The sequence below is a fragment of the Chrysoperla carnea genome, chromosome 4 (genome assembly GCF_905475395.1).
Source record: "Chrysoperla carnea chromosome 4, inChrCarn1.1, whole genome shotgun sequence".
NCBI classification, from domain to species: domain Eukaryota; kingdom Metazoa; phylum Arthropoda; class Insecta; order Neuroptera; family Chrysopidae; genus Chrysoperla; species Chrysoperla carnea.
The window spans coordinates 67,662,140-67,687,895 of NC_058340.1; the positions used below are offsets into that span (position 1 = coordinate 67,662,140).

The 25,756-nt window shown below is 30.0% G+C and overlaps 3 protein-coding genes and 1 non-coding gene across 4 annotated transcripts; 3 read left to right on the plus strand and 1 right to left on the minus strand.

The window, feature by feature from the left end:
* The first annotated feature begins 1,227 nt into the window (after window positions 1-1,227).
* Window positions 1,228-8,874, plus strand: LOC123298881. Its single transcript, XM_044880977.1, has 14 exons — window positions 1,228-1,309; window positions 1,543-1,669; window positions 1,859-2,614; window positions 2,691-2,910; window positions 2,979-3,325; window positions 3,499-3,705; window positions 3,921-4,199; window positions 4,262-4,519; window positions 4,927-5,189; window positions 5,245-6,051; window positions 6,155-6,478; window positions 6,837-7,245; window positions 8,525-8,678; window positions 8,752-8,874. The coding sequence occupies exons 1-14, from the start codon at window positions 1,228-1,230 to the stop codon at window positions 8,872-8,874; spliced, it is 4,356 nt and encodes a 1,451-aa protein (XP_044736912.1).
* Window positions 8,875-10,803: 1,929 nt separating this feature from the next.
* Window positions 10,804-10,898, minus strand: Trnay-gua. The gene is made up of 2 exons: window positions 10,862-10,898; window positions 10,804-10,839 (listed from the first exon to the last, which is right to left on the minus strand). It is a non-coding gene; the product is annotated as a tRNA-Tyr (tRNA).
* Window positions 10,899-13,120: 2,222 nt separating this feature from the next.
* LOC123298882 (galactoside alpha-(1,2)-fucosyltransferase 2-like) lies at window positions 13,121-13,768 on the plus strand. The gene is made up of 2 exons (XM_044880978.1): window positions 13,121-13,428; window positions 13,516-13,768. The coding sequence occupies exons 1-2, from the start codon at window positions 13,121-13,123 to the stop codon at window positions 13,766-13,768; spliced, it is 561 nt and encodes a 186-aa protein (XP_044736913.1).
* A 9,559-nt stretch (window positions 13,769-23,327) lies between these two features.
* LOC123298883 (keratin, type I cytoskeletal 9-like) lies at window positions 23,328-25,756 on the plus strand. The gene is made up of 4 exons (XM_044880979.1): window positions 23,328-23,373; window positions 23,567-24,922; window positions 25,113-25,394; window positions 25,521-25,756. Exons 2-4 carry the CDS (start codon window positions 23,575-23,577, stop codon window positions 25,754-25,756), a joined length of 1,866 nt encoding a protein of 621 aa, XP_044736914.1. The 5' UTR covers window positions 23,328-23,373; window positions 23,567-23,574.

The window sequence follows — 25,756 nt, forward strand, 5'->3', positions numbered from 1 at the left end:
ATATTATCCTTCTGCGGCAACAGTCGAATGAATAAGTAACGATGTGAAATCAATAACACAATGATATAATTTAAAATTAATGAAATGTACATAAATTAAAAAATGATTACTATTTCATCACCTTTTACTTATTTTTATTTCAATTTGTCAGAAGCAATTATTCATTATTACTTTGAAATAAAAAAAAAAAATCTTTCTTGAGATGTGAATTGGCCCATACTTCCTGCATATCCGTTTAGAACAAAAAGAAGTGTATAGCTATTACATATTTCATAATATTTTCCATAAATAATTAAATTTTTCTGTAAATAATCTGTCATGATTTGAAAATTTATAGTAGCAATGTAACAAATTAAAAAATATAAAAGAGTATAAATACAAATAATTACTATTTATTTTAAAATTAACTAATTAATTACATCCGAAAGTAAATGTGTATTTTTAAATGTAAATAAGATTTATTTCTACTAATTTACTGGAAATCTTTTGATATAATAATTTATCTTATTTTAGCAATCTTTCGTTAAAAATTTAGTTCATGACTTTAAATTTATTTTTAAAGTAAATATTTTTCAGTACATATAGACAAAAAAAAATTTCTCAAAGTTCTTCTCATTTTGGATCATATTTATAAAGTTTTTGGTAAAATTTTCCATATCGAATCAAATTTAGGTTAATTATCTAAAATATTGATCTATTTGCACACGGTGACGTCATCAAAATCCAAAAAAATCGATTTTGCTCTATCACACGCAAACTATATTCAATTTTAATAAACCAAGTAAGTAGATCTTTTCATTTTAGATCATATTTGTTAAATTTTTGGTAAAATTTTCTATATTGAATCAAATTTAGCAAAATTATCTAAAAAATCGATTTTTTGTACTCGGTGACGTCATCGAAATAAAAAAAAATCACTCTATTTTTCATATTTTGGATCATATTTAAAATAAAATGGGATTCCGCTATTGTTTTCCTTTATTAAATTATATAAGCCGGTTTGCACATCCTGGATTCCAGTAAATTTAATTCAAATAACCAAATTGCCCTTGAAACAGAGAGCTTTAATCGTAATTTTTTTCGAAACAGCAAAATTTTATTTTATATTATTTTAAACTTTGTTTTAGACGGTCGAATTTTCTATTAAAGTTAATTCTTATTGAACATTTTCTTTTAATATTCGCCCAAAATGTTGACTACTTTGATTCAAAAGAAATCTACTCAGATATGAGTGCTGAAATTATCAAAACAATGTTAGATGAAGTTGAAGAGAAAATGGTTCAACATTTTCATGAAATTTATCAAAGAGGTAAGAGAATTATAAATTTCATAAAATGTTTGTATTTGCTCCATACATGAGTTTTATTTCAGGGAGTTACTATAGTAACGACACACAACTTTATTAATATAATAACTATTGTATGATGGGCATATAAGTCTATGGATTGTATATATGTATAACAGCCCTGTGTAACGCCAAAATTATCCACTGAAAGCGCTCTGGCAATACGAAATTATTATAAGTACTTAAATATTTTTTAGGTGCTGAGATATCTAAAGAGTCACCATCGTGGTTTATGGCAATATCACATGCCATGAAACCAACTGTAAAAAATATTACCAATATTGCACTGATTATGGAAGAAGCCACAAGATATATGGCCGATCAGTAAGTTTTCGGTACATATTTTGACAAATTCAACTCATTATAAGGTACTGGAACCATGTAAGGCCTACATAACTTCAAAACGCCATAAGTTCTTCTTTTTTTTTTAAAAGTGGGCTATTATATGAACCGGGCCATCATTGGTTCCATTACCTTATCAATTTCGAAATAATAATATTCAAAAATTTCTAGGTATAACTTATCACGACATCAAATCCTTTTTGATTTGGCCACAATGAACATAAGTCAAACAAGTATTGGAAGACATTGCCCATTGATCAAGAGTAAGCCGTGCCAGCCAAAAAAATATAGATCTTATTCTGGATATTGTAATAATGTCCTTCAACCTTATTGGGGAATGGCAAATACAGCTTACCATCGTCTTTTACCCCCAGACTACGAGGATGCCATAAGTATTCCACGTGGAGGTGGAGTAACCGATCCGCAATTATTGCCTAGTCCACGAGAAGTTTCGCTTGGTATACATTTAACTAAATTTCCTAGCCGCCATAAACATTTAATGGTGATCAGTGTTATTTGGGGTGAATTTATTTCTCATGACATTTTCCATACTCCCCAAATGAGTGGCATGCAAATAGAACGCTTAAAATGTTGCGGTGTTAATGAAAATGAGTTTCATCCGGAATGTTTTCCCATACGTATACCGAAAAATGATCCAGTTTACGGTAAAAGTACGGACGAGCAATGTCAAGAATATGTACGATCAGCTGTAGCACCACGTGTGGATTGTGCGATGGGTTCCAGAGAACAAATCAATCAAGCTACTCCATTTATTGATGGGTCAATGATTTATGGGACATCTTTAGAGGAAGCAGAACATTTACGGTTGTTTCAAAATGGTCTATTACGAATGGATAATGAATTTAGCGGTTCTATTATGTCGATATTTAATGACAGTAATTTTTGTCGTTCATCCGAAAATTTGGGGTATAATTTTGCATTTTGTAGATTGTTGAATTATAGTAGAATGTTCGAGCAAAGTGATGAGTTTTTTTTATTTTAGTGGATGTTTTCGAGCTGGTGATATTCGAGCAAATGAGCATGTTGGAATCGCAGTTATGTACACATTATGGTTTCGAGAACATAATCGAATTGCCGCAATTTTATCAAATATAAATCCACATTGGACTGATGAAACTTTATTTCAAGAGACTCGAAAAATAATCATTGCTGCCTTGCAACATATCACATACAACGAATTTTTACCCCTTATTTTAGGTGAGGTAAGTTTTTAACAACTTTTAGGAAACCGTTTTTTTGTATAATATTCCACGTGCATTTTTTTTTGTAGGAATACATGAAAAATTATGATTTGTTATTGGAAAATTCAGATTATTCCATGAAATATGATGTTAATATGAATCCTGCAATGAGTAATACGGTTGCCACTGCGGTTTTGCCTTTTTTAATGTCCTTATTACCAAATGTTTTGTCGGTAATTAACCAATCAGGGGAAAAAGTTGGAGAACAATCTTTGCTAGCGTCATTTTATGCACCATTTCCGTTATTTGAATATGGTGGAATGGATCGTGTTTTGCAAGGATTAATACATGATTCAGCAATGAATGCTGATCCATATATTGAGGACGTTTTGATTAATTCATTATTTAAAAATCGAAATTATGAAGGTAAGATTTTGTTACGGATTTTTTCTGGATTAAGTGAAGGCTAAATATTTTGCTAGCAACACCATAGGCAGTCACACATTTAAGCAAAAATTTTAATAAAATTTCACATCGGAAATCAATGGATACGACAGTTTACAGTAGATACAATAAAAGGGAAAAGAGAAAATAATTTATCCCTGAAAGACAAACTTTGAAAATAACTGCAATTCATCTTTTGCAAGGGAATGGTTTGGATATTGCTGCTCAAATAATCCAAAAGGGTCGAGATCATGGCATACCTTCATACACTGAATGGAGAAAATATTGCCATCAACCAGATGTGAAAACATTTAATGATTTAGGGAATTATTTACCAAAAAGTATTGTTAAAATTTTCCAAAAACTATACAAGTGAGTTTCGATATACAGGGTGTCGCAGGAGTAACGGACCCCCTTGTTGCATCAAATAGAAAATAAAATTCGAAGACGAAAAGTCCTCTTCCATTTTTTGATCTGATGCACGATAATCCGATAGTTAGCTATTGACATAACAAGACCGTCTGTTACTCCTGGGACATCTTGTACATACATTTTTTTTTTCTGATAATAAAAATTTGATGTTTTAGAGGTGTTTCTGATATTGATTTATTTCCTGCTGCATTATCTGAAGAACCAATTTCTGGAGGCATATTAGGGCCAACATTTGCATGTTTATTGAGTGGTCAATTTCAACGATTAAAATTGGGTGATCGTCATTGGTACGAAAATAATTTACCACCATCATCATTTAATTTGGATCAGTTGAATGAAATACGGAAGTATACTTTAACGAAAGTCATTTGTCTGAATAGTAATTTTATTCATCGGTTGCAATCGAAAACTTTCATTGGCAAAGATAATTATTTGTAAGTTTAAATAATTTTCATCAAAACTCCAATGTCTAAATCCATCGATTTATCGATTTTAGAAATAACATGCTTCATTGTTCAGATCATTTATCAAACGACATTGATTTTACAAAATGGGAAGAACAAGAACCCGAATTAAATATTGATCGATATTTATTAAATGAAGCCATTAAAGCAGCGAAAGAAGATATTGATAAAATTTTTGATATGGAATTAAAATCATTTCAATCTGCAGCTGATCCACGATCACCGATTGGAGCGGCTTATAGTTTTAATCGTCCTAAAAGTCAATCACAAGTGATTGCAAATTCATCATTTTTTTATCAATTGGCTTCGAAACATTTTGTTTCTTTACAAATGTAAAAATTACAGAAATTTTTAAGCTTTTATTTCACGGTAGCGTATTAAAATTTTTCGTTTCTCAATTGCCAATGATTTGTGCTAGGTATTTTTGAAATGCAAGGATTCTTTATAAAATCAAATCTTATTCAGAGAGCACGGCATAGATTTCAACTTTCAGACTTCAATTCACGGTTCTAAATAGGAAAATGCTGTTTGCTGCGAATGAAAAAGTTGAAAATAAGCAACGGTGTGCACATACCACGCATGTGAGAAACTTAATTATCGCGCTACCTTGAGACAAAATATACATAAGGTGGACCATTTTTTTAAATGGCCCACTCTGTATATTAATAACTCAAATTCTAATAACTGTTCTTTTCAGACAGCAAGATCAAGAGACAAATAATCCCAAAAAAAGACTTGACGAAATAAAAAAATTAATCGCTTTATTGCCAAATATAAACACAGCTGAAATGGCAATAATTGGATCTACAGAAAATTCTGTATGCGATGATATTGAAGGACCTTGTGATCATACTAGCAAATATCGAATGATCACTGGTCGATGTAATAACTTAAAATACCCACAACGAGGACAAGCTTTAAAACCGTTCTTAAGATTACTAGCTCCGGTTTACGATGACGGTATTAGACTCTTAAATCCATTTTGTGAAATGTTCTGAATAATTATTGGTTTCAGGAATTGGAAGTCCTAGGCAAACATCTGTTAATGGATACCCTCTCCCAAGTGCTCGCCTGATATCTTCGACCTTACATTCAGATCGAGTAAATTCGCATTCAAGATACTCTTTAATGTTAATGCAGTTCGCTCAAATATTAGATCACGATTTAACGCATACACCAGTAAACAGGGGTCATTTGGGCCGTGGAATTATAGATTGTTCTCCTTGTAATTCTGCCACAACTGTTCATCCTGATTGTATACCAATCACAATTGCAAGTAACGATACATTTTTTCCAAATTCGGAAAATGGTCGAGAGAAATGTATTCCAGTTACACGATCATTACCCGGACGATTAACTTTGGGATATCGAGAGCAAATGAGTCAAGTAACCGCATACATTGATGCATCGTTTGTTTATGGATCTGATCGATGTGAAGCCGAAATACTACGAACATTTTCGTCCGGATTCTTAAATTCAACTCGAAAGTACAATGGGAAAGATTTGTTACCTGAGATCGATACACATCCAGAATGTCGTTCGAGAAATGGAATTTGTTTTCGTGCGGGGGATGCAAGAGCAAGTGAACAGCCAAGTTTGACATCGTTTCATACGATATTTTTACGTGAACATAATCGTATAGCTGAAACTTTAGCGAAAATTAATTCGCATTGGTCTGATGAACAGTTGTATCAGGAAACTCGTCGAATTTTATCTGCTATGGTGCAACATATTACATTTTCAGAGTTTTTGCCACGTGTACTCGGATGGAATTTTATTAATAAGCATAATCTTAATTTGGAAAATATCCAGTATTTCAAAGGTATGTTTAAAAAATTTTCAAGGACTCCTATAAATAAAATTATAGAAATTGGCCTGCTAAAACAATCGGTTTCTGGATAATTAATTTAAATTTTTTGTTTTAGGGTACGATCCTGAATGTGACGCAACGATTGTAAATGAATTTGCGGCTGCAGCATATCGATTTGGTCATACATTACTAAAACCAGTATTTATGCGAGTGGATCGAAAATATGAAAGAATAGATCCACCAATACGATTACGGCATCATTTTTTTAATCCCGAAATTGTTAATCAAGATGGTATTATTGATGAAATTCTTCGTGGTTTAGTTGTATCACCAATGGAAAAATTTGATCGTTTTGTTACAAGTGAAGTGACAAATCATTTATTTGAAGATTCAAAACCGTTTTCTGGTATGGATTTAGCTGCAATTAATATTCAGCGAGGTATGTCGATAAATCGAATCTAGTATATTAAGCCATTTCATTCCTAAAATATAGGTATCTATTTGTTTTTTAAATACCGGATGCAACCGAATTATTTGATATTCAAACTCTTTATTTTTGTACCTGTCCCAACACTTCGACTCTTTGAATTAAGAGCCTTTGCTAATAATTTTTAGAACGGTTCAGAGTTTAAATTTAAAAGTTTCACAATATCTTAGAAAGTCTCATTAGCAGTCTCTTGCCCTAAGAATCGTAACTGAAAATAACTCTAGAAATGATTAATGGTCCAATATTTCGGACAATCGACTTCCAATTTTTATATTTCCCTAACCATAATTCTAAATAATACATTAATTAGCTAGAGATCATGGTATACCCGGCTACAATCAATATCGACTGTTATGTAATCTAACAAAAGCGACAACATTCGATGAATTAATCGATACAATTAAACCACATTTAATTGAGAAATTAAAAAAAGTTTATCGACACGTGGACGATATTGATTTATTTTCTGGTGGATTATTGGAAACATCTTTAAATGGTGGTATTGTTGGTCCAACATTTGCATGTATCATTGGTAATCAATTTCAACGATTACGGAAATGTGATCGATTTTGGTATGAGAATATTGATCCATTTATACGTTTTACGAAATACCAATTAAATGAAATACGTAAAATGACTTTAGCAAGAATATTATGCAATAACTTGGATCAAGTGGATCAAATACAGAGGCATGTTTTGGATTTACCAGATCAATTTTTGTAAGTATTGCAATGTCCTGACATAAAGCTTCGTGTAGGAAATACTAAGGTTGGGGGATAGATTCAAGGTTTGGCTAGGTTTGGGTAATCCAGCTTTAACACTGACACCCAGAATTGACTGAAAACCAGATACCCAGACTTTGGCTAAGATCTGCTGGGTACCCAAAGTGTAATTCTATGTCTTACCAGTTAGTATCTAAATAGTAAATTGACTATTAATGCAACCCGGAGAACTAGGTCCAATCTGATGCCAGAACATGACGTGTCTCTCATTAAACTCTGCAACTTCCCCCTGCATCACTGAATCATAATACTGTAATATTGCCGTAGATTTTTGAACTAATTTCATTGAATAGTATGGCACACCATTTTACTATTTAATGTCCGAAAAAAAAATGATCGTAATAATAATACATTATTATTATGTTATCATCATAATAATAATCATTTTCATTATATGTACATAATTTTAATTCAATCATTTTTATTATGTACATAATTTTAACTATTACATTTCTATTATGTCCATAATTTTAATTCAATCATTTTTATTATGTACATAATTTTAATTCAATCATTAAATAGTAAAACGGCTTGCCAAGCCATTAAGTAGTAAAACGGCGTGCCACAGATACATTATATTTACCGTAGTAATATTTGAATGTAAATTTAAGATAGAAGTAAGATTGTAGTATTTTTTAAAAAGTAGTATTTTTTTGGTATTTTTTCAATAAATATCTCAATTTCCAACTCTCAATTTCCATTATGTACATAATTTTAATTCAATCATTTTTATTATGCACATAATTTTAATTCTCTATTTCCATTATGTACATAATTTTAATTAAATCATTTTTTTTTTAATCTAATTCAAATAAAATTAACTGATTTATTATTATGTATCATCATAATAATAATACATTTGTATTATGATGATAACATAATAAAAATGTATTATTATTATGTATCATCATAATAATAATGTATTATTATTATGATGATACATAATAATAATACATTTTTATTATGTTATCATTATAATTTTAATTCTCCTCTCTCTTTTCTCATCAATCTCTCTTTTACTAAGATTTATTTTACAAAATATAAAATATAAAATATAAAATTTCTGATTGAAAAAAAATAATTAATTAATTTTTTTCTCGATAAAAATTAGCCTATTAAATAGTAAAATGGCGTGCCATAGAATAGGGTTTTTAAAATGATTTTATTAAAAAAGATTTAGCTACGGTGATTTTGCAAAAATTTTATGATTTTATAGAAATCCAATGATGTCATGTAATTCAATTCCTAAAATGGATTTAATTCATTGGAAAGATCGTCAATCATGCACATTTGATAACTCAATTGAAATGAGTATCGGAACAATTAAAAATGTATCACCGTGTACAAGATGTGCTTGTACTAAGGAAGGAGTAAGTTTATAAAGAGACTAAAGATAATAAAATTGAATTTTTTATTTAATTTTGCAAAACATTAATGTTACAGATGTTATGTAACTCGCAACGTATCCATAATTGTTACAAATTAAATGAAAAATATAATTGGACAACAATTATGAATGATTCAATATGTAAAATTCAATGTGGATTTTTAAATCAATTTTATTGAATATCAACTGTTAATGAGCATATTACTCACTTTTATTTGAATACAGTATGAATCAGTTAATCTGTATCGTTGAACCAATAGAACTATGAATTTTTTGGTAATTAATTAGCAATTACTAATTTTTTGTACTTTTATGTAGTTTCTTATTTGAAGGCAAATATTCTGATTAACAGACAGTGCCGGATTAACCCATGTCGCAGGCCCTAATGTAATTCTCCATGCCATGCTGTCTTAGTAAATCAACTTGGGGCCTCTTTATGTGTGGCCGTTCTCATAAAAATTTGTTTTTTTAGGCTTAGTAAATCAAATAGGCACCCTATTAAAATATTCTTTTCCTCTTTTGACCTTCCCTCACGGTCCCTAGACCAGGCATGGGTAAATATGACTTAATGAAGTCCCTCGGACTAATAATTTAACATGCGAGTAAGGCAGTGACAATATAACCAGTGACAACCTAAAATACGAATAAGACAGAGAGACAAAATTTTTTTTCCTACCTATCTCATTACTATTAGAGAAACTGAGATAGGTAAAAGAGTCGTATACCCGTCTCGCTTCCTCTTTTATGAGCAATGCGGACTTGAATAAAGAGACACACAATAAAGTTTATGACACACAATAAAGTTATAACAATGGTGACTTCGACTTAAAATAACTAGCCCATGCCTGCCCTAGACAGTTGTCTAATCCGCCTAATGGTTAATCCGTCACAGTTAATGCATCATTATTAAACTATAAGTAGATCGAATAATTAGAGCCTGGATTATCTGATTCGTAAAGTATGTGTTCAATATAATTAAATTATTTATTGTAAGTAATGTATATTTATGATATTTTATATTAATAAAAAAAATTTTGAAAATACTATTGAGATTTCTATGTTTTTTCTACTATTCGGAGTGCAATGTTTCAAAAACTCCTCAAATTTATTCAAAAATTTCTCTAAGACCTTTTGACGTAAGTAGCAAAGATTCCTTATACGAATTTTTAGATCGATAAAATGTTGAATGTTTTTCCAAACCCCTTAAAAAGTTTTGAGAGCCTCAGGCATACGTATCTGCCAACATATTTTTGTTCATTATATATTTAACATCTTTTCGAAAAGTATAGGCAACTTTATTATCGATACATCTCTTTTATTTGATTAATTATTATTAAATTATTTTTTGAAAGCACTCTCTGGTTTTACCATTACAATTTTTGGAAAATTGTTGAAATAATTTTTATATAAATATTAAATAATTAATTAAACTTTATTTAAATTATAAAGATATTCATATTATTACTAAGCAAATAGTAGGTACAGGGGTAATCAACCTTTTCATAGAAAAATATCCTTATTATTTTATATTGAACTAAAACTAGGAGTTCATGTGCCACCTTGATACATTTATCAAAACCACCTGTAATAAAAATGCATATATGTGCGTGTACGTAATACATATAAACACACGTCATACAGAATGATCCAAGATCAGGATGAAATTTTATTATAAGAAACGCCTTGATCATTCGAAATTCAAATACTAGCATCTTTTGGTGACCCATTTTCATACTCATGCCTCGTAGGAGGCAGAAAAATATATCAGTTTTAATCAGAATAAAAGAAATTGCGAGGGTTCCGCGTAGTTTACTTATCGAAAAATTCGTTTTCAATTTTTCCAAATCTTATTAGACCATTCGCAGGCTTTATGCCAATATTTTTTTGTGGACTTCATAATATCCACATGCACATATTCGATTTGCAGAAACTTCTAAACGCATAAAAATGCCATATTTATTATACAAAACAATTTAGTAGAAATAGAATTTAAGAAATTTCAAATTTTGTGTTTGAAAAATATAATAATTTGTGAATTTTTAAGAGAAACGAACCATCATATTTAAAGAAAAAAACTTTAAAATAAAAAAATAATTATAAAAAAAGTTTCCTTCGAGCCGGATTTGAACCAGCGACCTATGGATAACTGACATAGTGTTTATTCCTCTACAGTCCACCGCTCTACCAACTGAGCTATCGAAGGTTATTGATTACAGTGATTAATACTTAAACGACTGTACAGCATAATTAAATTAAAACAAATAATTAATTAAAAATAGAAATAAATACTAATTAATTATTGAATCAATATGGTTTTTTACTAAAATAAAATATGTATTTATAATAAACTTGCATGATGAATAAAATTTACAATACTTATTATTGAATTATTCAACCTTTTACTCAAATCAAATAAAAAATCAGTACGTAAAATGTCGCTCTTTTTTGTTGCCGCACACACGTTTTTGCGTGCAGTGGCGTACAGGATAATTCGCACATTTTTTAAAGAAATTTTTTTTTATCAGGTAGGTTTTTTTATATTTTATGTAATTTCACTTAATGTAGAACCAAACAGTTTTTCCTGAGTGCTTTACTTGCCACACCCTGTACGAACTAAACATTCACACTAGGTATTTGGCGCCAGACAGCATCCATTGAATGAGACGAAAGATGAGATGTAGTTATAAAATCGATAAAGTCAGTACACATATAAGCTCTTTTCTGTTTAGTAGTGAGCTTTTGCCTAAATACACAAACATTGTGTTTTCATATAATTATTATTCAACAATTTTTCCATTTATTATTCCTAGTTTTTCTGCCCTTAATCAAGGAATCAGTTATTATGTAGTTGCACACAATATACACAATCGGATATACGCTGTAGTAATGTAAATTGCCTATATATATTTGTGTTAAATAAGTTAAGTGATACTTAGGATATAATATTTATTTTTGGCTGATGTGAAATTAAAAATAAAATATAAATTAATTATAATAATAAATTAATAAATAAAAAAAAATTAATATTTATTAATTATTATAATAATTAAAAATAAATTAATTAAATTATGCTGCTAAATCCAACAAATCATTTATTAACTGTTGCTGCATTCTTAACATTATGTGTTGTCTCATTTGTGCATGTATTTTTATTTCCATTGTATGATGAAAAAATTAATGCCCAAAAATTACCAAAACGTGGATATGTATCGGATTATGAACATATTTTGTGCCAGGATAAAATACCATACATTAATATGAAAACAACGTTACGATTGCAACGTAATCAACGGAAAACTCAACCATGTCCACGGGATGGTATTGTTACGGTCTATCAAGGCGGACGTTTAGGTAATCAAATGTTTGAGTATGCTGGTGTATGGGCTGTAGCACGTCGTACTGGATTAGATCCGTATGTGCCAGGTAATTATTTTTAAACACTCTTTTATTAGCTTCACTTATAAGTAACGAACTAGCCAGTAGCGAATTTACCAATAGATTTAGAAGGCTGGACCTTATGGCGGCAATCATTATTTAATGACACACCCGAAGAAGATGTTATAATGGCTGTGAGTGAAACTTTCCGAGTTATGAGTTTCTCGTCCTGATATATAGACTCGTGTCCGAGTTAGAAAAACGGCAGAAGGTCTACAACGGATTAACGTGAAGTTTTCATTTCTAACCAAAATGAATGAGTTGTTACCCTCGACTCATATAAGGCATTTTCTTGGAAAAATGTATCCTAATGATTTAGAAAGTGATTTAGTTCAAGAGGGGCTCATTAAACCCAGAGGTCTTATACTCTTTGGTCTTGCAATATCTAGTCATAATATAGTCGGATGCTTGCAGTTAGAATGGAATATTTCAAATTTTCTTGAAATTTTCTCGAATTTTGCAATTATTACGAACGGGCCCCTATGTAACCTCGCGTATGTAGGCACATCGTAGGCGATAATCCGTCTCTGACTGCCAGAAGCTAAATGGGTCTCAAGTAGTCAAGGAGTTAAAGCTTTTTTTTTTATCGATTACAGTTCTGGATTAAAGATGTACTTTTTCGTTCTCTACTGACTTGAACCTATTGTTAACTTAAAAAAAAAAAAAAACACGGTAATTTTATGACTGAACGAAAAGATTCTTATATGTCGATTGTAGTTGCACCGTCATATCACTTTTCGTATACCATATTAGAAACTACTATGGATAATCTGTGCAAAAACGCACTATATTTTATCAACTTTAATCCAGTACTCTTCATTTCTAAGTACTATCACAAAGAAAACAAAATTGAATTACGAAATGGTTCCTTAGACATCGAACCAATTATTAAAATAATAAAATTTTTTTTCAGGCTGTATACGACGTCGTTTAGATAAACTATTTGAAAATTTATCGGTGCCTACATTAAATCAAATTTCACATTGTCCAATGCAATGGAACACATTGGTACATTCAGTCGATCAATGGAATTTTACAAATCAAAGTATATTATTACATCGGTATTATGGTAACGCGGAGGTAATTATACCATGGCTACAAGATATTCGACACGAATTTACAATCAAAAAGAATTTAACACAAAGAGCACAAAATATCTTACGTAAAGCTGAATTAAAATTAATAAAAATCAAAAATAATGTGAGTCATATAAACAATGAGGACTCGACGTCAATAACATATATTGGTGTCCATGTACGACGTACAGATTATCGTGCACATTTATGGCGAGCTCGACGGCATCGATTAGTTGGATCAAAATATTTTTTTACAGCAATGAAATATTTTGAAAATAAATATGTATCTGTGATTTTTATTGTAATTAGTGATGATCCCGCCTGGTGTCATAAACATTTAGGTAAACATCGTAACGTTTATATTGTAAGTAAACTAGATAGCACAAATTCACCGGAACAGGATTTTGCTGTAATGGCAGCATGTAATCATTCGATTATCGATTATGGTACGTTTGGTGTATGGGGTGCAATTTTAGCTGGTGGCGAAACTATAGTGCACAATATTACTGGATGGATTTCAACAGAAGTTGGTGAGCTATTACCCACATGGCATTTATTATGAATTTATTATTTTGGGGGGGGGGGAAATCGAACAAAAAATAAAAATAGAAAATCAAACAATAATTAATAGGGGTAACATAATTCTAAAAATAAGATTATGTAATTTTTTTGGTTTCTAATTTTTAAGTGATGGAAAAACTATTTTCATCATGATCCACTATATCGTTTAAAAAGTATTTTCAAATATTTCGCCAAGATTTCGTCAAAGATGTCGCCAAGTGAGGATCGAAAATGTTGAATTAAAAGAAATTCACAAAAAAATTTTTGATTTTGTACACGAATTTTCTATCAATCGAGTACTTTGACATAAATCGGTTTGAAGATAAAACGCAGACAAGTCCAACGACACCAAAATCATTAAATTTTAATAAATAGAACGCAAGATATGGGCCATAAAACGCTAGTCATTTTTCAAGGTGCCGGTGAAGGGGTTAATTTCGCGAATATACAAAATCAGATTTAAGGCCTTATTGAATGAATGAATTAAAAAAATCTAGTGTCATAAACCTTTGAGTCATCCCTCCTCGATTTTCGTAAATGCTGAATGAAAAAACTAACTAGTCTTGCAATGATTTAGATTTTTGTCTCTCAAGGGTAAAAAAAAGCAAAAATATTGATCGCTTCGACGAGCCGTGACATTCGGAGTGAATTGAAGTAGAAAATGTTAAATTTAGTGTGACGAATTCTATGAACAGCCATTTAATGCAAAATTCGTATTTATCAAAAATACATTTGAAAAAAAAGTGACTTGATTTTTGCATTTGAAAAAAAGGTAAACCAACGATGGAAAATCTTTATACTTTTTAAACGATATAGTTTTTTATAATTTTGTCGTTTTCGTAAAGCGTATAAATAAAATGAAATATCATGTATGTAACCAAAATTTCATTTCGTTTGTACGTTTCTATACTATACGATTGACGATAAGAATAAACTCAAAAAATTTTAACAGCATTGTGATAATACTTTTTAAAATAATAATTTATTATATTCCTTCAGAACAATCTTTATAAAAAAACGATGTTGGACCAAAACAAACAATTCTCTCTATACCACAAGTGCCAAACAACATAAACTGTTTGAGAAAATTTCCTAAATTTATTTCCCAATATATTTCGAATTGCAATTTGTTTTTTAGCCAAAATTACTTTATCGCAGTCAGTACACTATCCCGTCAGTACTCGAGCCAACCGTTCGGTAATAAGATTGTAAATTTATCTTCCAAAAACAATCCAAACCCATACTATCTCGATTCAGATCAACCACACTCAACGCAATTAGATTTTCGTTCCTAGGAATTGGGTTAGCGCGGACTAGAGTGGTTTTTGATAGATCGTTTACAATCTACAGTCACAAGAAATAATAAAAATACAATCTTACTGTCACATAAAAGGTATCTTTTTACCACCATATCTTTAGAGGGCGTCCATAAACTACGAGACTAAATTCTAGCCTTTTTAGAACCCCTACCTCCCTCCATGTACCCTACAGTAGCCATTACTATGATTGCCACTTGGGTAGGACGTGGAACCTTCTATACCGAGGTATAAACGCCCGTGGCTGAATTTGTGGTGGCCCCCAAAAAATTTGTGGTGGCTTTTTAAAGGCCCCCAAAAAATATATAACAAATTACGAAGCTTGACTTCAATGAGACCCTCCCCTGACGTAGCTCAGCGTAGCTTTTGAAATAAGCCCCTCCCTTCCTCTCTAACCGTGTCACGTGGTTTATGGATGCATTCTTACGTGAAATAAAAAAACCATTCCGTTTATATTTAAATTACACTTTGAGATCTTCATCCATAAACTGCTACCATCTCGTTTAGTCTCAATCTCATTGCATTATTTACCTACGCTTTTATAAACTGAAATATATTTTATAATTTTTGATAATGGCAGATTTCTTCGCTAGAATTAGTTTGATGATATTACAAACTTAGATAACAGCACTAGACTAAAAAAATACGTCCTTGAAAATAAAGTTTATTTTGTTTAAAATAGAGTTGAGATTTTTTTAAATGAAAAGAAAATTAATTAATTAATTAACACTAGAAAATAAATATCACATATTTTTTCTTGGAAAAACTTAATTACAAAAACGGTATTGTTATAAGACTAAAATTGTTAAAAAATTTCTATACTTGTACATACAAAAAAGAAAAAAACATATTTTTAGATATATCATTTAGAAAAAAAAAATTATACAAAATCACCGTAAATATTCATTTAAAATCTGAGCTCTAGTTTTTCTGATTTAAGGTATTTCTAACGGAGTGAGAGGGAGCTCTCATACGCAGCATTTATTACAATATTTCGTGTAAAACTAATTTTAATCTCGTGTCGTTAGAAATACCTTAATAATTTTGTATCTAAAAAATATTTTTTTAAATAACTGAAGTTAGTTTTAGTAATCTTGAATAAAAAAAACATCCCATAAAGTCCCTATTTATAAGTCGTGTAGATCAGGCATGGGCAAATGTGACTCAGAGAAGTCACTCAGTGACAACCTAACCAGTGTCAACCAATAATACGAGTAAGACAGAGTGACAACATTTTTGTTCTACCTACCTCATTACTATTAGAGAAACTGAGATAGGTAGAAGAGTCGTATACCCGTCTCACAATATAAAGGGACAAACAATAAAGTTTATGGCACACAATAAAGTTATAACGATGGTGATATAGACTTAAAATAACTCGCCCATGCCTGATGTAGATGTCAATGGTTCGGAAAGAAAGTTTTGAGAGCAATGATTCTTGGACTCTATAATTTTTTTGAATTAAATACAAACATAAACCATAGTAATAAAATGTATTATCACAATGAATTATGGATGCAATAAATATTAAAGCAAATATTTTAAAAGTTGTAAAAATATTTTAATATTGATTGTATTCTCACACAAGAAAATCGATAAAAGTGGGATAAAATTTAAATAGTAATTATGAAAGATGGAATATTCGGGCTTATTAACATGTAAAAAAATACTGCCATTTTGAAGTAAATATATGTGTCACTTAATTTTCAACTGATGTCTCACACAACGAAATCGTGTATAGAAAAGATGCGCAAGTTGATTTATTAATAACTTAATAAGATAAATAATGATCGTATACGCAGGTCTGGAAACACAATAGAGAATAGAAATTACTAGAAAGGTCGTAAAGAAACTGTAAAATATTGGAAATTAATACTAAGAAAGACTTTATCCAGAGATAGAAAAAAAGAACTATAGTTTGCAACACCCATAGATACATAATATTTAACGGAAATGTTTGTTTACAATCTTGTAAACCATACACATATACAAAAGTACCTACAACACAATAAAATGTATAATAAAGTAGGTATCTTTTGCCTTTTAATTCAATGAAAAAATCAACTGAGTTGTTTAAATCTTGTAAACCATACGCGCATACCATACACATGTACAAAAAGTACAGCACATTAAAATGTATAATAAAGTAGGTATCTTTTGCCTTTGGATTCAATGAAAAAATCAACTGAGTTGTTTAAGTATGGTTTACAATATTTTTTTTTTTTATTTATCTTCTAATATCTTTGACGAATAAACGTCCTTAACTATAGAGTCTGCCTTGGATTACAGGTGTCTACTCTATAGCGTACAAGTTCGTGAATTCTCTCTAAGCTACACTTTCTGGACTTTTTTTTATGTATACACATATATAACACTAACTATCTCAAAGTGTACATGCTGAGAAAGTGAAGAAAGTGCTCTCTTTAGTAACTATATGCCACTTTTCTATGCAATTTTGAGATGCCTATAATACGATCGAATGTAAGGTAAACATAATTAACAAGTCTTTATTCTTGTATTTTATCCGACTTTTATCGATACGATATATTTCACCTGTAAGTATCTGCATATTTTTAAACTTTGTAAATATAAACTATAAATTTTTATACAAAATACCTAACGACCTCTTTGTAACTGTGATCTAAACTTCAATAGTGAAAGTGGGCTATACGTAATTTTTTGAAAATATTTGATAAAAATGATTTTTTTTTTTTAACTATTTAGGAATTTTTTCAAAATCATCTAACTCTTTTTATTAAATCACAACCTATACCTACCCAAGTGCCCTAATTTATCGATAAATAAAATAATATTTTCGAAAATTTTATTTAAAAACAAAAAAATAAAAAATTATTTTTAAATCATTTTTATCAAAAATTTTGTTTAATAAATATTTATTATTTTTGTTATACAATTTATACAAAATAATTAAAACAAAAAGATATTTTAATTAAACGTTACATAAGGATTAGAATTCCTTTTTAAAAATATTTAAAGAATTTTAAATTTTAACCGTACAAGATTATTAAACCTAAGAAAAAAATTAATATTAATAATTGTGAGATAAATGTATGAAAAATATTAGAATAATTTATATAGGCCAGGCAAAAAGAAGTGCAATCATAAAAATCGTAAAATAGACCATACTGGAAGAACAAATTGTTTCAAGGATAGAAAGTGGGAACATTACCCCCTACAGTTCTGCCTTAACCTTGTATATTCTTGTCTCTAAAGCCTTGTTCTCGAGGCTGAGGACCAGTGTAAATCTCAAGTAATACTTAGCAAGCCACGAGCCTTGAGAATAAATCTCAATCTATTTTAAGGGGTCTCCACCGTGTGACGGCCCCATTTTTAAGCTTTTTTTGGTATTTTATTATTTTAAAATTATATAAAAAAACTTACAAAGTAAAATCTTCATTGGAACAGAAGTTGTACCACTCCGAACTCGACACCCGACTCGAGAAAAACGATGCTTCACGATTTCGACTGATTATCTTATCTGAAACAAAAAAACGAAACAACATTTTAATTTAGAAGTCCAAATGCATCGAATGATCTAGAATCAGGTAAAAATATTGAAAATTAAATTTTTGGCAGACTGCTTAGAAAAAATTTCAAATGTTATTATTTTTTTTATGTTTTTGTTAGGAAACAAATAGAAATACTCGAAAATTTTGATGTTTCTAGTTCATTTCGTGCGTTTACATGTGTGCCGAGTCTACCTTATAAATTTCAAGTGAATCGGTTGATCCGTTCTCGAGTTATGGTGGAGGAAAATGTAAAAACAATGCGTTTTCAGATTCAAAATCTTATCTGAACTTACTCACATCAGCTTCTTTTACGTTCATATGTTTACGTAAAAAAAAAAAAATCGATTTTGAAAAACCCATCACACGGAGAGACCCCCTTAAATTCAAATCCATTTTAAAACGAGGAAATTATTTTAATAATTTCAGATTGATAATTTTCAATTATATTTTCATTTAATATTACTTATTCTTGGAAAAAAATTATTGAAAATTAGAGTTATATATTTTTGTACAAAATACAATGTTAAATTTTTCTATTTTTTTTTTTTTTTTTTTGTATAATTTAAGGGAATTTTATTTCAGAAAAAAACCAAAGACTTAACAAATATTAGCGAAAAATTATAACTTTTTTAAACATGATAATCTAGATAATTTACAACTATTTTTATTAGCCTAAACAAAAACTGAACAATTACTATTTTTTATGAAATTTATGTGAGAAAAAACGATAAAAAAAACTATCGAAAATTTAAAAAAATCATAAATAAACCTTGCAATGATTTCTATTCAAAGAAAATGGCCCATAAGTATTTAAAAAAATAAAATAACAATGAATAAATGTAAATTTTAAAATAAATTAAGATAAATTAAAAGAAATTAAAAACCACTTTCACTATTGCTTTAATCCTTTACTCTTTTCTATGTGCCAAATTCGCATAAAATGTCTGTAATTATGTACGTGTGACCTGATATATATAAATATAAATATAATATATAAAATATATTTAACAAAAACAAAAATAAATAAATAAAAATATTACTATTATATGTCTATTTTATATCAAAATTTCTACTGTGATAATTTTTTGAAAAAAAAAAAAAAAAATACATGAATAATTTTCTGGGCATCTTCTTTAAAAACTAATCTACATAAATTAAATAGGATAATGTATAGAAAGTATATAAACAGTGTATTTCAAAATGTATTTTTTGGAATTATTGAGAAAATCATTAATTACGCCAACCATTTAATATGACTTTTAAAAGCATGTTTAAATCTATAAAAAAATGATAATGGGATATGAAATGGCTAAACCAATAAAATAATGGGCTATTTTTTATTATCCAGTTCATTCACACTTTTATTTAAACAGTATTGTTGTAAATTATTATGGGGTCTTAATAGATTATTTCATCGATTTGCTATTGTTACGAAAAATTGTCAAAAAACTATTCAACTAAAGAAAATCTTATATATTTTATCTTCCCATGCCATCACATTTTTTTAATTGTACTCATTTTAATTCTTGAACAATCTTTTCATCAGTTTCAAAAATTATTAATCAATGATTAAAGAAACTTGGTGAAACTGAACTTAAATTTTAAAATTTAATATTTTGTGGAATACCTGTTTATATAAAACTTGTTTATAATAACAATTTAATATAATCAATAATAAAGTGCTGATTATAATGGGTGAGGCTTGCATGTTTGTTATTGAGAATTGAAAAATGGTCGAAAATAGAGTGCATTTTTCAATTGTGTTGTTGACAAAAAAAAAAATCATCAATCTTTGTATTTTATTTCAATTCTTTATCATAAATAATATTGAATAAGTTAATTAAAATGAATCAAATATACAAAAGAATTCACAGATTACAAACGTTATTTAGGCACAGTGTGCTATGCTCGTGAGGTAGAAATGTTAAAATACAAAAGCCTATGTATAAAATATATACATACATTCTTTTGGCGTTTTCGCTTCTCTTTTGAAAAGTTTTTTTAAATTATTATTAACTAAAATTAAATTAAAAATAAAAACAGTTTAAATAAAAACTTATATTCAACAACTCAATTATTTCAGGAAAAAACAAAATAAGCCACATTGTAATACGAGCTATCAAAAAAGGTCAACTCGTGCTAACTCAATTCGTATTTAGCCGAACTAAATTGGGTCGATCTGATTTTTTTAAATACAGATTGAACTTTTTTCTGTCAACAAGTAGCTATTAAAGAATCTTTTCTTCACGTAATTGGGATATAAGAAATAAATGACATAGAGAAATCGCTCATTATAATAAATGGTACGATCATTGAATAAAGAAGAGCGTTCAATGGTTACGGCTAATATATATGGAGTCTGATTGTAAGGCTAACTTGAGCCAGAATACTTAAGCTACCAGAGCTTTATGAAACTTAATGGATAAACTTAAAAAGTACTCGACCGATTTTAAAAATTATTTCACCAATATAAAACTACATAATCAGCTAGTAATATGAGCTGTATTTTATTTATTTTTTAATTAGGATTCCGCACCAAAATTTAAAACCTTTGAAATTGAGAAAGGAGGCATACGTGAGGGCAATTAAGAAATGAAGGCTATAACGCAGTAGTCTTTGTTTTTAAAGTTGAAATTTCCCAGTGAAATGCTCGAGTAACTGCTAGTTTATGAATAAAGTTGAAAAAAATTAGACTTTGTATATTGGAGAAAAAATAGTTAATTCACACCACACAAGATTTAAGCAACGAATGATATGCGAATATTAATATATTACTCACTAAAATCTATGAAATTATAATTGAACTATAGACTTTTCAATCAATAATCATAATTTTTTCATACAATTTATTTCATGATCTTGTGATGGCTTGCCGCCCATCGATTTGACTTTTCGAAAAGCAAATAGGTTTACAAAAGCTTTTTTCGGACAAAGTTAGGCTTAATCAGATTCCAAACATTAACCGTAACGTGCATATTATATAATTTAATAAATAAAAAAGTTTTAACTTAAGTACAGAGTGTAACATAAAAAGTGTGCCAAGCTTTAATGGTAACAGAATATAACAAAAAATGTCCCAAAACGTGATGGTAGAAATAAATGCTTTGTAGAATTGCGATGTATAATCTACTCGAAAAATTTGACACATCCTTTTCTGACACACCCTGTACATTTATGTATATATATACCTACGATATTATATGTTTATGTGTAATAAATAAATGAAAATCATTTTTGTTTTTATTTGCATTTCATTTGACAAGTTTATTCCACAGATATTCCTGGAAGTTTAGTACCAAGTTTATAACGCTTAGAAATATTGATGCTACAAACAAAATTTTGGTATAGATATTTATAAAATCACCTAATTAGTCCATTTTCATTTGTCCATCTATCCGTCTACCAGCACGGTAACTCAAAAACGAAAACAGATATCGAGATGAAAATTTTTATAGCGTGCTTAGAACATAAAAAGTGAGCTTGGATTTGTAAATGAGCAACATAGGTCAATTGAGTCTTGAATCCGTAGGATCCATCTTATAAACCCCAAGAAAGAGAACAAAAGTTTATATTCAAAATGTTTAAATGCTAAAAATATTCCCTATGAAAAAATGAACAACTTTTATTTTTAGACATTTTTTCGTAGATATCTTTGTTTTCCTGCGAGGGTCCAAACTATGGCAAAACTATCGTTTCAAAGTATGCAGATTCCAAAATATATAAAAAAATTTCTACAAAAATTTTCGAGGAAAAAATAACCACTTCTTTTAATTAAAAATATACAAGCACTGTCTATGTAAAGTACTTCAACACTTAACTCAGTCAATTGTTGTTTATTTTCACTTGTTAAATTTAATAAATAAATATTTTTAGTAAAAATCGAGAAAAAATGCATATTGTTGTGTTTTTTCAGATGACTAAGCATAAGATTTTATAAAAATATGTAAATTTTTTACTCTAGTTGCCCGTTTATAATGAAATAATAATAGTCAGCGTAAAAATTACTAAGAAAATTGTAGGCTTTAATTTTAAAAAGGATATCACAATGAAAATCATGGGTCGATATGTATTCGATTAACAAATTTCACAATAGTTGATTAATGAATTTTCTCTGCAGTGCTATTTGAAAAAATTTATGTTACACGGCTACACCCACGGACATGCTCGAACCCCGACAAAGTTTCTAATTTAAAGATTCTTTTTACGTATTACCAGTTATGAATTAGAGTGAGCTTTTGATTGAGCCTAAATTCTAGGTTTAATTTAACAACCACTTAAGATGCGCGCCTTTGAACCTAATTATTTTTGATTGAAGCCTTTTTTTCGAAAGAGATTATAAAAAAAAATTTCTAGATTTTATTAAATCTAATCAATTCCGATATAATAACATTTTTTGTGTAAACGTTCAGGTTACTCCACTATTAAGGAAGCAAATAAAGATTTATTAAATGAAAGAAACACCAAAATATTGTATTACTACAATAAGACAGTTTTATATCAAAAACATTTTCACAAAATGTAAAGCAAATTATTTACATTTCCGTATTTTAATTATTCCAGTCTTCCGTAGTTTTAAACTAAAAATTTGTTTGCATTATATGCACATTTCAAACATATGTTCAAAATGTTTTGACAAAAAATTATATTCAAAATAATAACAAACTCGAATTGACTATAAAAACTCGAGACTGAATGGTTAATAGTATCATTTACAAATTAACAATTATCAAATTAACAAATTATTTATTTCATTGGTGCTGGTAAGTTCTACATTTAATCCCAAAGATTTCTTTGAGATTAACGTGAACCAAATAGGATTAAAGCGATCTGCTGCTTACGCTTGCACAAAGTAAATACTATTTTGTGCAACCCTAAACGGATCACTTCAACCCTATTTAAATCCTTTTAAACTCAAAAGAAGTTAGATAAAGAATTATATATTTTTATTTCCAGAAAACAAGATGGCAGCGTATAAATTAATTTTATTTATATGTTTGTGTACAAACTCAAGAGTATTCAGTGCACCATCAGTATCTGAAGCGGAAACCAATGGACTTAATAGTGCTGAGTTTTTCAAACGAAGTCCTCGTGAATCGCAATCTATTGATGGTGAAAAGAGTCGTGATTTAATTATACGCTTACAAACACTTTTAACTCTACTACAACTGAGACCATCACAAAGCTTAGGAGGAGTATCACCAGGTCAAAATGTTCAATCACAACCACAAGGCGAATTAGTTATTAAGCTTCCATTAGCTACACCTTCTTGCTACGCACAACACTTTATCCAAAATCCAGAACTTATTGTTCTATTCCATCGTGTAGTAGAAATCTGCGGTGGTGATCCAAATTTACTATTAGTTGGCTTAGATCAAGCATCACAAAATGTCAATAATGGTGGACTCTTAGGAGGTTTAGGTGGATTGTTAGGAGGTGGAAATGGTGGTGGTTTATTAGGAGGTTTAGGAGGTCTTTTGGGTGGAGGACAAGGTGGAGGCCAAGGTGGTTTACTTGGCGGTTTGGGTGGCTTATTAGGAAGTGGTTCACAAGGAGGTTTACTTGGAGGTCTAGGTGGATTATTAGGATCTGGTAACCAAGGCGGTTTACTCGGTGGACTCGGGGGATTATTAGGTGGAAATCCTTCAGGAGGATTACTTGGCGGTCTTGGTGGACTATTAGGCGGTAACCGAGGCCAATATGGAAATGGAGGATTACTTGGTGGTCTTGGTGGATTATTAGGAGGACAATCAGGTCAAGGTGGTTTACTTCCTGGTCTTGGCGGATTATTAGGAGGGCAATCAGGTCAAGGTGGTTTACTTCCTGGTCTTGGCGGATTATTAGGAGGACAATCAGGTCAAAGTGGTTTACTTCCTGGTCTTGGAGGATTACTTGGTGGTAACGGAAAACAGAGCGGACAATCAGGTTCGTATTCCAGAGGCGAAAGTGAAACGTATAGTAATGAAGAAGATTGTGATGAAGAAAATTTAGCATCAGATAACGTTGGTAATGGTCTATTAAGTGGTGTACTTGGTGGTGGATCAGAAGGGGGTCTTCTAGGTGGGGTTCTTGGCGGTGGCCAATCAGGTGGTGGTCTTTTAAGTGGTGTTCTCGGTGGCGGCAGTGGAGGACAATCTAGTGGATTGCTTGGTGGTGTTTTAGGAGGCGGAGGTGGCGGTTTAGTTAGCGGTCTAACTGGAGGTTTAACTAGTGGCATAACCAGTGGAATAGTCAATGGAGTTGCTGGTGGTGTAATTAATAGCGTTGAAAGTACAGTTAATAATCTTCCTATTGTAGGCAACTTGTTACGAAGTAAGTATTAAAAAACTGGCGTGAATTTCATACAATCTCTATAAGTTACGCGTAGAAGAATACAGTTGGATACAAGCTTAAAAGACTATTTTATTCTCTTATAACAACCCAAAAGTTGGTTCTATCGATTTTCACGCCCTCTAAAATTCCAATTTTAGTTGAGCAAAACGTATAACTGAATTAATTTTAGGACATGCGAATGAAGCTGCATCTAAAGAAATGGAAAATACAGCAACCAATACTGAATACACAATCGATTCAATGGAAATGCAAACAATGCGTCCAAAAATGATGAATCAACAAAATGAAATGTCACACAAAGTTCTAACAAATATGATCCAACGGAATGAACAACAACGGCAAGATGAAATGCACATGATGATGAATCAAGATATGCAAACGAATCAAGAAATGAAAACACAAGATATGCAAAATTACGATATGAATGGATTCACAGACGAGAACACATTAGGTAAGCTGTTTGGATTATGTGACGCAAATACACATGTCTGTACCCTTGGTACTGACCAAAAAACCACAAATGCATGCGATTGTAACAAATATTGTGAATGTTTATCAAATTTCAAAAAATTTTCAGACAAACAAAAACCAAAACGTAAATATCGTCGCAGGAAATATAAAATTGTCGATGCACCAAAAGATTTAGACATTGAAACACAGATACAAACCAACACAGATGATCTATTTGAAACAGCACCATCACAATATGTAAAAACAATTGATAATAATGGATTCAGAAATAATGGATTTAATGCTAAACAACAATTTGAAAGTAATGAAAAACAACGTCAAATTGATGAATACTTTTATTAA